The following is a 14,270-nucleotide window of genomic DNA, read 5'->3' as shown; positions in this document are numbered from 1 at the left end:
ATATCTAAAAAGATCCATAATCAAAGACTAAAGACATTAAAGATAAACATGAACAACGAAACAAAACAGTGGATAGTGTCAAGATATTGAGAACAAAGAAACAAGGCCCTTCAAAGGAGAACGAAACTAAAACTCCAAAGTAAGTCGTGGTGAGTTCCTTTCACTAAGACGTCCTATTTTATTCCAGATGCAACGGGGATCGACACTGCTCCACATCCAACTGGGAGTAACAGGCATCATCCTTAGCCTGACATTCTTGGCGCTGTCAACACCCTCCTACCTGGCCGTGAGTTGCTGACACCCTGTGTGGCAAATTGGCTGGTTGGCTAGATAGATAACTGGTTGACTGTACGAGTATGTCTCCCTTTCTCTGTCTCTCTGTTCGCATCTCTGTCTTTTTGCCTGTATATCCGTCTGTATGATTATCTGTGTGCACGCTTCTGTCTGTCTGTCTCTTGGCCAGTCTCTGACTGTCTGTCTGTCTGTTTGTCTGCATGTGCGGCTGCCTCTCCGCCTGTCTATCTGCTATCTGCCTGCGTCTGTTTGTGTCCCGCTGCCTGTCTACTTGTCTGTCTTAACTGTCTATCTATAGATATATCTACCAGTCTGTACATCTATACCCCTGCGATACATTCTATCACAGTATTCCTTATAGTGTCTGTCTCTTAGTGTCCGTCTGTGAATGCGTCTGTGTCTTCCTGTCTGTCCTCGTGACCTAGCGAATGGCATTGCCTGTGTGTATCTGCCTTGCCTGTATTTACCTAGTTTTACCTAGTTGTATTATACGGGAAGGGGAGCTATGCTCGTAATGACCCGTCTTTGTATCTCTCAGCATCTAGTTTGTTAATTATTGTGCGGTTTTTGCGCACACTATTGTTTCGTCCAATTTGTTGCAGACATCAACCACTCTGTGTAGAAAAAATATTTTTTCTTTTTTCAGACCTCTACTATACTTATCCTTTTTGAGTTTCTTTTCATGTCCCCTTGTTTTTCTTTTACCCCACTTTAATAAGTCTTCTGTCAAGGACTTCCATGCCTTTCATGATTCTGTAAATGGCCAATTGATCTCCTCTTTGTGTCTGTGTCTGTCTGTGTCTTTGCCTCGCGTCTTGCTAAAGCTGCCTGAAGCTTTCTGAAGAGGCTACCCCCTTATAATGTGGAAGTAATTGATCACAGGTCCATTTGACGTCACTTACATGTACTACAATGGATAAAGTCTTCTGAGATGTGGAAGACTTCTTTGGGTTTTATAGACTTGTGACGTCGATGATTCGTGTGACGTCATCGATTTACTTATAAATGTTAGACGCTGAGAAACACGCTTGCTACACACACATACGCACACACATATACACATGCATACATACATACTGTACATACATACATATATACATACATACTGTACATGCATACATTATACATACATACATATATACATACATACATCATCATACATATATACACACACACATACATACATACACGTATGCATACACACATATATATATACATACATACACACACATACATATATACACACATACATACATGTATGCATACACACATACATACACACATACATATATACATACCTACATACTGTACATACATACATACACACATACGTGCATACATACACGCATACACACGTACATGCATATACAAAGGATTACAAAAGGATTACAAAGGCGGAGCATACCGACAGGAGACCTTTTGATCCATATCTAGGTCGGATACGAAAAAAAATAATATTAATAATAAAATAATAAATAAAAACTATGATAATATAAATAACAAATAAGATAAATAAGTGCATAGGTATAGTTGAATAATAAACAAACAGGTAAATAGTAAATAATAATAAATTGACATATAACTAATAATAAATGAAAATCAGACAGACAAAATACAACAAAACAAAAACAAATAATATAAGATAAATTATAATGATTACAGCATCTTACTTAGATATTTATCTAAATGATTCTTAAAGCTTCGAACTGAACTATATTGCACTACCTGTGCAGGAAGTTTATTCCATTCATTAACTACACGGTTGGCAAAGTTGTTTCTACCCACTTCCAAATACATACATACATATATGTATATATATATATATATATATATATATATATATACACATACATACACACGCACATACATACATACATACATGTGTACATACGTACATGCACACACCTATACATAAATACACGGCGTGCTGGTGCAGTTGTTAGCGTCTGAGGGTCCTATGCATGAAGTCCCGAGTTCGAGTCGCACTCCCGGCTCGAAAAGCTTTCGTTAATACAACTAGCCGTAACTGTCCCCTTTGAGCAAGGTGTGTGTGTGTGTGTGAGTGTGTGTGTGTGTGTGTGTGTGTGTGTGTGTGTGTGTGTGTGTGTGTGTGTGTGTGTGTGTGTGTGTGTGTGTGTAAGGTCACAACATTATCTACAAATTGGGTAATAGGGTCTCTGATATAGTGTGTGTGTGTTTGTGTATTGTTGTTGTCAGTCGAATTCATTCACCATTGTTGTCTGTACCGTGTGAATGCTGGACGCCTAAAGATAACATGTCTTGTATCCCCTGTATAGCAACTACGTCTTTTTTTTTTTTTTTTTTTTTTTTTTTTTTTTTTGAGTGGTGGCCGACTTTGAGGATTAGTGTGATTTTTGTGTGCCGTATGATTTTTTTGTTTTATGATAATCAATTTATGATAGCCTTGTTTATTTTTTATAGTACTGTAACAGTATCATACATAACCAATTAATCTCCTGACAAAGAGTTAGATGGTGGTTAACTTTGATTATAATTAATAACATTAACATCAACATAAAGAGACGACGAGGAGCCTCACATTTACCGAGATACAATTGATAAGGTTCATCAATTTCCACTTCATTTGAGTAAAGGAGGAGGACACTTTGAAGTGGGATGAAGCGGAGTGTAGATGTGTGTATTAATCGCAATTTCATTCTTTCAGGGTCGATGGATCCTGGCCACAGGCCCATCCCGCGGCCGCTCGGGGGCTCAGTTCCCAACCCCCAACAACCAAAGCAGCGCCAGGGACGAGTTCCCGACAGGGACCTTGCTCAACTACCTGTGCACCATCCCCACTACCCGGGGGCCCTCCGACCTGGCCGGGAACCTCTCTACCGCCGCTCCTCCTGTGCAGGATGCCACGGGGAGCGGCGATGGCGGCGGCGGAGGAGGAGGAGGCGGCGAGGAAGAGGAGGAGGAGGAAGAGGAGAAGGCGGAGGACAAAGTGCCAGAATGCCACGGGGGTCTTCTGAACACCTCGATGCCCCTGGTCATCGCCTCAGGGAGCGAGTTCGATAACGTCACAGTGGCCTTCGCGATCCTGGGCGAGGCGGCGACGGAGGAGGAAGAGGAGGAGGAAGAGGAGTTGGTGCAGGGACGCGACACGCTGTGTCAGGCCTACGGCTTCCTCCTCGTCATGATCCACACGGCGGGCGTGTGGATGGTGGTGGGCTTCCACGTCGACAAGTTCTGTGCCATCGCGGCGCCTCTGCGGTACAACCAGTTGGCCACGCGAAGGCGCGTCATGTCGCTTTCGGCGGCCGTCTGGGTCCTCGCCCTCCTGGTGGCCATCCCGCCTCTGGTGGCCAAGACCTACGGGTACGCCTTCGCGGCGGGCGGGGCCTGCCTACCCCGGTGGCACGGCCGGGGGGCGCTGCCCTACGCCGTGACCCTCACCCTCGTGACCGTGTTCCTGCCGGCGGCGCTCCTGATGGCCGTCAACGGGAGGATTTTGGTGATCGCAAGGCACCACAACCACCGCATCTTCTCGGCCATCTTCGAAGTGATGATGTCCGCCCAGGCCACCGTGACGCACCAGAAAAACCCTTTCGATCTCCCGCCCCCACGCAAGAAACAGAAGTCGGCTTGGACCATCATCGAACAACTCGCCGTCTTCGTTCTGAGCTACTGCCCCTACTTCGGGGTGGTCCTCTGGGAGAGCACCCGCGGGGTGCCCGCCAACAAGCACTACGTCGTCTTCGGGGCGGGGCTCCTCCTCGTGTCGCCCTTGACCAACGCCTTCATCTACGGCGTCAAGTACAAGAGCATCCGGCAGGCCTTCAGAAACTACCTCCGCAAGAAGATCTCCAAGACCGAAGTCAAGCACGAGATCCAGGCCCGGATCCCTTCGGCGCAGAACTCCCGCAGGCCCTCGTTCTCGTCGCTCCCCTTCCAGCAGACCCTCCAGAGGCGCATGTCCGACTACCTCCTTCAGGATAAACTCCTCAACATCACTGCGAACTCGAAGCTAGTTCGTAGGTCCTCGGATCTCTCTTGGCACCCTCTGGACTCGGCCACGCCTTCCCCGACCCGACTGAGGCGCCCTTTCGACATCCCGACGCAGTCCCTGAAGGCGGCGTCGACGGGGGACTGCAACCTCTCCCTGCCGTCCTTCGAGTCCCACTCGCCCTTGGCCTCCTCCGCCTGCGCTTCCAACTTCCTCACCGTGCCAACCTTCGAGGTGGCTCGGAACTACTACGTCTCCCAGCAGCGAGTTCGACTCTCGATCTCCTCCATGGACTCGGAGACCAGTTACTCGATGCGGGAGTCGAGGACCGAAGAAGAAACGCTGACGGCCTCCATCGACCACAGCCCTCTTCCGGACTCGGAGGGCTCCGAGGGCGCTCAGCAGCACCAGCAGCAGCACCACCTGCAACTCATTCCAGCACCAGCACCTGGAGCGATCCCCCTTGGAAGCAGAAGGAGATCCAGCGGCGGTGTCACGCCGCCCCCTCTGGAACCGACAGAGAGAAGGCCCTGGAACCCGCCGGGGATGATGGCGAAGCTTCCGTCGTCCTTCACCAGTGCTCACGCTTCGACACCGCTCCTCTACCGCGCCTACAACGGGCCAGCCAAGTCCTCCTCCAACTCAGGGTCCTCCACCTCCTTCGCCGCCAACATGAACCCTCTCAGCGCCTCCGCGCCCTTCGTCACGCGGACCCTGGAAGCCATCCTCTCCGTCAAGTTGGCGCAGAACCTCCTCCTCAGACGAAGGAGCGAGTCCTCCTCCAGGAGTATCGAGTCCTTGGCCATGGCCGTGTCGGAGAGGAAGCGGATCAGAGGGGCTTCCGCAGGGCAGCTGCTCGATCAGCCTTCTCCCAACGAAGGGGGAGACGCGACCTTAGGGCACCAGGAGATCGGCAACGACCCCGCCGTCGCCGCCGCGTCGCTCCTCGCCTACGACCCCGCCTGGAAGCCGAGCAACAGATCGAGGAGTTTCTCGGACTACACGGCCATGTTCGACCTCGCCGGCGCGGGTACTGGGTCCTCTCTCACGGAAAGCAACCTCACAGAGTCCTCTGCGGGCGGGGAATCCGACGACAGAACCGACGACGGGTGCTCAGTTCCTCTTCTGGCCGAAGTCACCAAGGTGCTACGACCTACCCGCTGCAGGCGCCCCAGCAGCCACGCCGGGCGTCTCGTCCGACAAGCAAGACGCAACTTCGGCCATGTGGACGACAGCGACGCTGACGAGGACGACGACGACGACGAAGGCGACGACCAGGTCGTCGACGACGATGACGGCGACGCCGACGACGAAGGAGGACACGACCCTTCGAGTGACTCGATGGACGAGAGAGTCTTATACCGACGGGGGTCGTTGGACTCCGAGGGCAACACCACTACCACCAGAAGCGACAGCGACGGTTCGGACATCGCCGAGGCCCACCTTGTGTCCTCAAGGAACAGCGACCTCCTCCACTCCGCCCCCTCCAAACGGAAGGACAAGAAGCACCTTTTGCGAAAGCTGAAGAGCCGCACCAGTTGTTCCTCCTTCGACCCCTTCAAGACGATCTACGAACAGTCTTTCGAACTCGCGGCTTCGCAGGGAGGCGAACTGAACGGCCAGACGCTGGAGAAGCCGTTCTTGGAGGAGACGCCTTTGGGTGGGGGACAGGACCAGGGCTCTCAGGACCCAAAGGGTTTCCCTCACGTTCTTCAAGCCGAGAAGACTCTTCAGCCTAAATTACACGCCAACCCGACGACCCAGCACCCAAGACCTCCTTCGACGGGTCACCCTCAGCAGGACCTCCTCCTCCTTCCTTGCGACATCAAGCAAGGTGTTCCTTCCACCAACGGCGACCTGGCCGAACTCGCCGTCGGACACGTTCTGAACGGTTGCTCATCGCCCACGGACAACAAGGACCTCTCTTTGTCGACTTCAGGGATCCATCTCTCGCCGGTGCTCGACCCTCAGCTTAGCCCCAAATCCTCCAAAAGGGCCACGTGAAAGAACCTGAGGGACCTCTGGACAGTGATAAGTGAGAGGGAGAGCTTGGGGTCTTAGGCAAACACCCTAACCGTGACATTGACACTTTAATCATGACAAACGAGGTCACCTAACACTTTAATCATGACAAACGAGGTCACCTGACGAACTCCCAAGATCCGGATCGACCAAGGTTCTCTCTTGAGGAGGACCAGGGAGAATGAACGTCATGACGTCACGAGCCTGTGACGTCAGTGGTGATTTCACTAAGGGCTTGAGGTTCGGGTGATGTGTGAGGCTTCACGAGGTGTCTGCCGAAACGTGGCGAAGGATTTCCGATACTCCGCGAAGTGATCCATTCCCGTCGTTCAGGGAGAGGAGGAAGACGGGAAGAGAAGAGGGACGAGAAGAGGGAAAACAGGAAGAGAAAGGGAGAAGGAAGAGAGGAGGAGGGAGAAGGGAGCAGGAGGAAAAGAGTGGGAGGAGGGGGAAGAGAGAAGAAGAAGGGAGAAGAAAGCGGAAGGAGGAAGAGAGAAAAAGGAGGAGGATGAAAGAAAGAGGAGGGGGAAGAGAGAAAGAGGAGGGGGGAGAGAGAAAGAGGAGGGGGAAGAGAATAGGAGGAGAGGGAAGAGAGTAGGAGAAGGGACAGAGAAGAAAATACCTGTCAACATATCATGCAGAAACTAAGGGAACTGAAATTTTCAGAGACCCGAGTTCGAATCCCGAGTTAAACACAACAATGGGTGCTCCAAGTAGTAAGGCTTCAAGTATGTTTACGTCCAGTCAGGCCTGCCTGGCTCCCTACTCAGACAAGACACACATGCAAAGCTAGCCCAACACCTTCCTACTACATGTAGAGGAGAACACAGTAAGGATGTTAGGGCCTTCCCTAAGGTCCCCCCTGACTCCCTAGCCCCTGACCCCCTTAAATCCTTTGTTACCCACGCGAACGAATTCAGAGATGCTGTTCAGGCTAACGCCAGGCGATTTTATTCAGTAAAGAAGAGCATCTGGTCCGTAGAGGGCTCTTGAGGTGCAGTATACTTTTACCGCAGTCTTACACTTGAACTTTTTTTTTTTTTTTTTTTTTTTTTTTAGAAAAATGTCTTCACCATCAGGAAGCAGGGATCATGGAATGTAGCGGGACTTTTGAGTCCGACTGTCGCAAACAGACCATAATATAATTGGTGGCAGCGGTGGGATATACCTCAAATAATACTCATCTTACGTTTCCTTACCAACTCTCTAGACGGCTACAACATAATCAACAAGATCTTGTAAACAACTTTACAACTTACCTTTGGTTATAAAAAATAAATAAATTGATAAATAGAATAAACAAGTAAAATAATAAGTAAATAAACATAATCAGAAAACCAAATATAAATTAAATTAGAATTGAAATAGAGATGAATAAAAATTGGAAAATAGATGAATAAATAGATAAAATCAGGAGATTAAAATAAATCAGATTAAAATGAAAAAGAAGTAAATAAAAAAGTTACAAATAAATTAATAAATAAACGATTATAGAAATACAGGAATTGTGGAGACTATCGTCAGACCCAAAGACCAAACGGTCGCACCGAAGTTATCGTAAGCACGATAGATTCTTTGGAAATCTTCGTTATGCATTACAAATTCGTTAAATTAGACTCAGAAGAACGTAAGAATGGCGGAAGATCGCAGGAGACCATACCACCTACAGTAGACACTCCCATGTCCCTTACCACCCGCCATCTGTATCCATAAAGTTATCTAATCTTCTTTTAAAACAACGACAGACATTATCTTTGAGAAAAACCCTGTGGCTTCAAGGTTCTCGATAAATGAACGGACATACTGGGATGTACTTTTTTTTTTTTTTTTTTTTTATAATGATTAAATCTAGCCTCTTGCGGGGTCCTTAAAAAGCGGTTCCTGAGTCTACAGAATAAGATTCATAACATATGATTCCTTTCGAATCTCTACATTTCATCTATTTATTTTATCTTTGGCAATCTCGCTGGCTGAGCGGATTAGGGTGTCGTTACTTGCTGCAAAGGTCAAGGGGATGGCGGTTCGAATCCTGCCACGCTACAAAGTCCTCTGTAAGGGGCGCCATCCTAGCCTTCCGATAGGAAGGAGTTTGTGACATTAAACCATATCATTTTATCTTTGAACTTATCCATATTTCGTTGTTGTCACTGAAACGAGCAAGGTTTTTTGATTTAGGTGAGAAATCATGTCTCTTGTTTTGATGAACTGACACAACGTCGGATCGTGTTTTGTTAAGGCTGTCGCACAGCAAGACAGAAGCGCTGGTAAACTACATTCCGTAACAAGAAGAAGACAAAGTCTTCGCTAAACTGGAGGAAAACTCCTGGACTCCAAGGGTGGGCCAACTTTTCGAACCACATTCAGAAATTCACAATTATAAAGGACCGTATAGTATATTTAGTAAAATAGATATTCAAAATAGCCAAAATAAAGAAAATATTTCAAAAGAAAAAATAATTTTTATAAATTAATATTTTAAAGCAGAAACTTCATAGGAAACACATTTATTTGAAAGATAAAATAACTCAGTTTAAGAAAGAAAAAAAAATATTTTTTCTTGACAAGTAGTACTTTGTCCTACCCCTGACTTTAGCTACGTTTAACTTGGTGTTGTTGATCATTAGCCAACTGCCACAGCCAATGGCAGGTGATGCGTTTCCTACTACCTGGCATCATATTTGTGTAAGCGCGTTGGCAGGTTCGGTTAAAAATTTTCATCCCCGTACTTTGCACTTCAAAGCAAAATAGCCTTCTCGTTCAAAAACAAGGACTTTATGCTCTAAATAATCATTTAACGATCATCGTTGGGCCATGAACGATCATTGTTGAGCTATAATCGTACCTCGAAGCAAAATAGCCCTGTCGTTCAAAAACAAGGACTTAGTGCTCTAAATAATCGTTTGGCGATCATCGTTGAGCCATGAACGATCATCGTTGAGGGATAATCTTACAGCAAAACGAGCCTTTAACCCCCTTACAACTAGAAAAAGGTTCCTCTAAATTTGGACAGAATTTTCTGGCACATACCAAACTAGGGGTCAGGACATTAATTACTCGGTGGTTAAGAAAATTCCTGCCAACAGACGGAATGAAAGGAAAAGGCATTCACGAGAAAAACTCGAGTTATATCCACGCCCCCCAGAAGTCAGAACACTTAAGGCAATGGTTGCGGCGGTTTGGCCGCAACTAGACACCGCGAGGTATAAGCTCCTCTTCGGAGACCTCGATGGGATTGCCGAACTCTGCAAATATCAAAATAATCAAACTGGAGAATGAGCAATAGATGCAGATAATTCCATGCCAAGGGTTTCGCTCCTTTCTGATGGTTTTCAATCCTATGTAATGATCTCCGATTCTATCTATAGGTCAGCGATTTTAGAGTTCGGTCCTCTCAAGCAAAGTTCTCTGATCCTCTTTGAGAGTCTTGGATCCTTTTCCAATAATGTCGTGAGCTTATAGATTTATTTTTATTTCAAATAAGTTCCTCACTCCTGGAGGAGTACATTACGAAGTAATATCCTCTACCTCAGCAGGAGTGGAGAAAGACATTCAGAGTTTGAGGGACTCTTGTCGAGGTCCACCGATAAATGCGGAGGAACTCCCCACAAACTCTTCTGACGGTGACGTTGCCGAGAAGGACCATGATAATGCCTTTGCTGACGAAGTAAACAGCGTTGACTATCGCCAGGTTCCTCAGAGTGGCCGAGCAAAGTCGACCGAGTTTCTCCCTACAGTAGGGCTGAGGAGGGTATTCAATATACCAATAATCCCCCACCCTATAATTCAACAGTATACCATGGGTGGAGAGACGCATCAAAATCCCACCAACCCCCAAATCTAGGGGAATTTATGCCCCCAACCCATACCAAGATCGAGTTCCTGCAAAGACAAGAACCTTCAGAGAAGCGGAGTACCACAAAGATCACAATTGGTTCCTTCATTAATAAGAATTCAAGAAAGTCAAATCACCAGCTGAACCAAGATTTTTTTCGTAATTGTGAAAGTACAAGCAGATTTCTTAAAACTGTTTTCAGTAAACGAGAAAAGGAAAATTAAGAAAATTACCAGCTGTGAATGTCCCAGTCTACCAGCTGGCTGGCTTATGACTCACACCAGCTTCCATTAGAGTCGGGCAGTCAGCAGGAATGGGGCTAAATACGTTTCTGTGAATTGTCATTGTCAGCCTGTTGGCGATGCGGCGGCTGACAGGAAGATCACTTTATTTATTTATTTATTTATTTATTACTTGCATACCCACGCACGCGTGTAGATGCCGTGTATTGTATAGTAAATGTCATTCATTCATTCATCCATGCATCGCTCCTACACACTTCCAGCCAGATCAAAACTGAGACACAGGGATAGTACACAATCCCTGCCCCGACAGGTCTCATACAGTGTACAGTCCTAGTCAATGTGTACAGTCCCTAGTCAATGTGTACAGTCCCTAGTCAATGTGTACAGTCCCTAGTCAACCTATACATTCCCTAGTCAATACGTGCAATATATATAGTCGACGTTTCACTGTACGCACTAGACGATGCGCACAGTCCCAAGTTAGTGGCCACATTGCCCAGTCAATGTGCACATTACCTAGTCAATGTGCATATTGCATAGTCAATGTGCACAGTCAGTGGACACAGTGTCTAGTTGATGTTTAGAGAGCACGTGACGTCATACCTGGACACACTGGCAGTGTGCACACGTGCACTCGAAATAACTTTCATGTGATATGTGCACGAAATGAGATTCAGCCATATCATTACCCAAAGCTTATGTATATACCAGAGATCACTATATTTATATATGTGCATTTGTGTGTTTGTGCGTGTGTGTGTGTGTGTGTGTACTTGTAGTATACGGCGCTGAAACTCATAGAGTAAGTCTTTGTGTCTCCGTTTACCAAACTTTGCCTTAAATTTATGTCTGTGGCCTGGATTGTTTTTCTTCTATCTTTGCACATACTGAAACATCTAGGTGAATAGTTTTGTTTCCTAAATATTATTCTTTCATTCCATAGTAACAGGTCCTCTCTTTTTTTATATATATAATTTCTCTCTCTAAATAAATAAATAAATAATATATATAATTTCCATAAGTTATGGTCTGTGTCCTGTTGTTTCTTCTGTACCCTGTTTTGGTGATGTCAAATAAGATGTTTCCAGCCTTCGTATGATAGACGTGTGCATGTGTGTGTGATTCCCCATGGTCTTGGATCACGTGTTGGACTCGTGATCGATAGTTATCAACCTACCGGATGAGAGCTCAGAGCTCGTATGACCGTGCATGTATGCCTGTGCGTCTGTGTCTTTATGGCATGTATGTTTACGCATGTAATTCACCATGGTCTTGGATCACGTGTTGGACTCGTCTGTGTGTGTGTGTGTGCGTGCGCGTGAGCGTGAGCCTGTGGCCCCCCCACCTGAACCAAGTGCCCGATGCAAGGGACCCACACAAGCCACAGTCGCTCCATATCATAATACATCAATGTAGATTTATAATGAAATACAATAAAGCCATGTAACAACGGCAGAGAGATTTATTATCCTTAAGGTCAAAATACAATAGAATGCGATGTGTTTGTTTATTAATTGACCATACCTATGCATTTATTTTATTTACCATTTATATTATTATACTTTTTTTTTTTCGCATCCGACCTAGTTATGGACCAAAAGGTCTCCTGTTGGCATGTTCCGCTTTTGTAATCCTTTATAAAACAAAACAATGCAATGCAGAATAGTTAAGCACATTGCAACACAACACAGCACAGTTTTGTAAACAATGGAGAAAGAATCCGACAAGTAAATATCGTTTGTTTTGTTTTGTTTTTAGAAAAGGCTAGTTCAAATCTAAATAATCGTCTAAGTTAAGGATTGATAAGATTATTCGTAGATAAGATAAATGCTGATGTAGCTTTGGTAATTGATAAAATTATCATTTTTCCTACATACCTGGAGATTGGTGAGAGGGGCCAAGAAAGGGGTGGGCGCGTTCCTAGGTGCGTTCCGCTTTAGTATGGCCGCGGTTAGCGCTCCTAAACTGTTAAAGTTTAAGAGACAGGTTCACACCGAGATAAAAGTCCGTTAGGCCACATACTATACCGGCACCTTTATTGCTTTAATAGTTTGGGAACGCTAACTGGGACGTATCTAGGAACGCACCGAGAAACGCGCCCAGCTCCGTGAAAGGTATAATGTTCTAGATAAGGTTTTCTTAAAAATTCTGGCGTCAGCACCCTTCATGGTCAGGTCTAGGTAGTGACAAGAATGACCGTTGCTATAGTACTACAAGAAACAGATTTTCCCACCAACACTTGTAGTTTCTAGAAGTGTTAGCGCCCTAGGCTATGAACATTACTCTAGATCAGTGGTTCTTAACCCCTGGGTCGCGACCCAAATTTGGGTCGCCAAGCCATTTTATTGGGTCGCTAAGGGTTTGCAGAAAATAATTATTTTCCCACTACAAATATATTATAATTATATACTGTAATAATTAAAATACATGATGCCTAGTTTTAGGATTCTAAGCAGACCATGATTAAATAAAAACTCCAAAGCATAAAGCATAATCATATTACTTATAAAGACAATTCGTATATCTATGTAGGCTTGGGTCGCGATGCTTGATTTGTGCAAAATTTTGGGTCGCTGCCAAAAAAGGTTAAGAACCACTGCTCTAGATCCTAAAAATATTTAACAGGGTTCAGAGTCAGAGCGGGTTAGGGCGTCGTTACTTCCGGAGAAGATTGAGGAGATGGCGGTTCGAATCCTGCCACCGGCGAAGTTGAACCAAGAGCATGGTTCATTAAATCCCACGCTACAAAGTCCTCTGTAAGGGGCACCGTCCTCGCCTTCCGATAGGGGGGAGTTTGTGACATTAAATCATACATATTTTTTATTTATAGATTTCTCTTTTTTTTTCTTTTTTTTATTGTGGTACAACCTATAAACATTGTTCAATACTTTTTTTTATAATTTGAAAAAGAAATGTTTTTTTCGGCACGTTTAGTGGCTTAAGTGGGCTTTATATTAACTCAAGCAAAAGGATTTGGAACTATTTTTTCTCCTATTTACTGAACTAGAGTGAAGAAAAAGAGGACATAGCAATGAATAGATAGGCTATTCGCCAGACTAAAAACTCAATATCCCAATTTCACGAGGTGGGAAGTGAGAAACCCCTTTTTTAAGGCCGATGTTTGGGTTGCCTCCCCACCTGGCCAAGGCTGTCGGGAACCAACGCAAGAAGCACTCGCCGGGTCACGGGAATCAAACTCATGACCAGCTGATTACGAGTCTGACACGGTATCCACTGAGCTCAGCCTATCGATAAATATATAAATCAATTAATAAATAAGTAAAGAAAGTTGGACAAATAAAAAGATGGCAAGACAAAATATTCTAAGAATGTTAAGATATACTGTTTTTCATGTAAAAGAATCACAAGAGGACATAGTAAAAATAAAAACAAATAGATAAGTTATAAAAAATAAAAACAAATAGATAAGTTATAAAAAATAAAAAATATATATAAGACGGTTCTTTAAGGATTTTGAAAAATATAACGTTCTGCATTCTTGTAAACTGGACCCACATCTCAATCGACCAACATGAATTGATTTAAACTTTGATCAATGTATGTTTCTATAGAAACTATATCCTACGAATCCCAGTCCTGTATACCACAGTAAGGCAAATACAATTAATATTAGGTAAATGCTCAACAGAAACAGATCCCTTACCTCTCCCTCGTCACCACTTCTCATCTCCATTTCTTACTGCCTATTACAAGGTCTAAATATAATATTCTTAGATCTTGGATCTTGGCCTATTATAGCTATTGTCTTGCGAAATAATTAAACGGATTTTAAACTTTGTATTTGATATCCCTATGGCAAATGGATAAGGAAAAAAACATTACATATTCTGTTTATTCTAACGCATATTTCGTATATTACGGTGAAATATTCAGGGCTCCTTTGACC

General features: G+C 44.9%; 1 protein-coding gene across 1 annotated transcript in view; it reads left to right on the top strand.

Annotated features, from left to right (window-relative positions):
- LOC143027985 (uncharacterized) overlaps positions 1–7,073 on the top strand; it is a 9,005-nt gene extending 1,932 nt beyond the window's left edge. Inside the window, exons 2-3 of the mRNA XM_076189628.1 lie at positions 188–286; positions 2,948–7,073. Coding sequence (XP_076045743.1) covers positions 188–286; positions 2,948–6,268 — 3,420 coding nt within the window. The 3' untranslated portion in view covers positions 6,269–7,073. The remainder of the gene's footprint in view (positions 1–187; positions 287–2,947) is intronic.
- The last annotated feature ends 7,197 nt before the right edge of the window (positions 7,074–14,270 follow it).

Source organism: Oratosquilla oratoria, chromosome 9 (genome assembly GCF_046742065.1).
Source record: "Oratosquilla oratoria isolate Oo_2021 chromosome 9, ASM4674206v1, whole genome shotgun sequence".
NCBI lineage: Eukaryota > Metazoa > Arthropoda > Malacostraca > Stomatopoda > Squillidae > Oratosquilla > Oratosquilla oratoria.
Note: the sequence above shows the minus strand (reverse complement) of the source record. Positions and strands in the feature narration are given on the sequence as shown.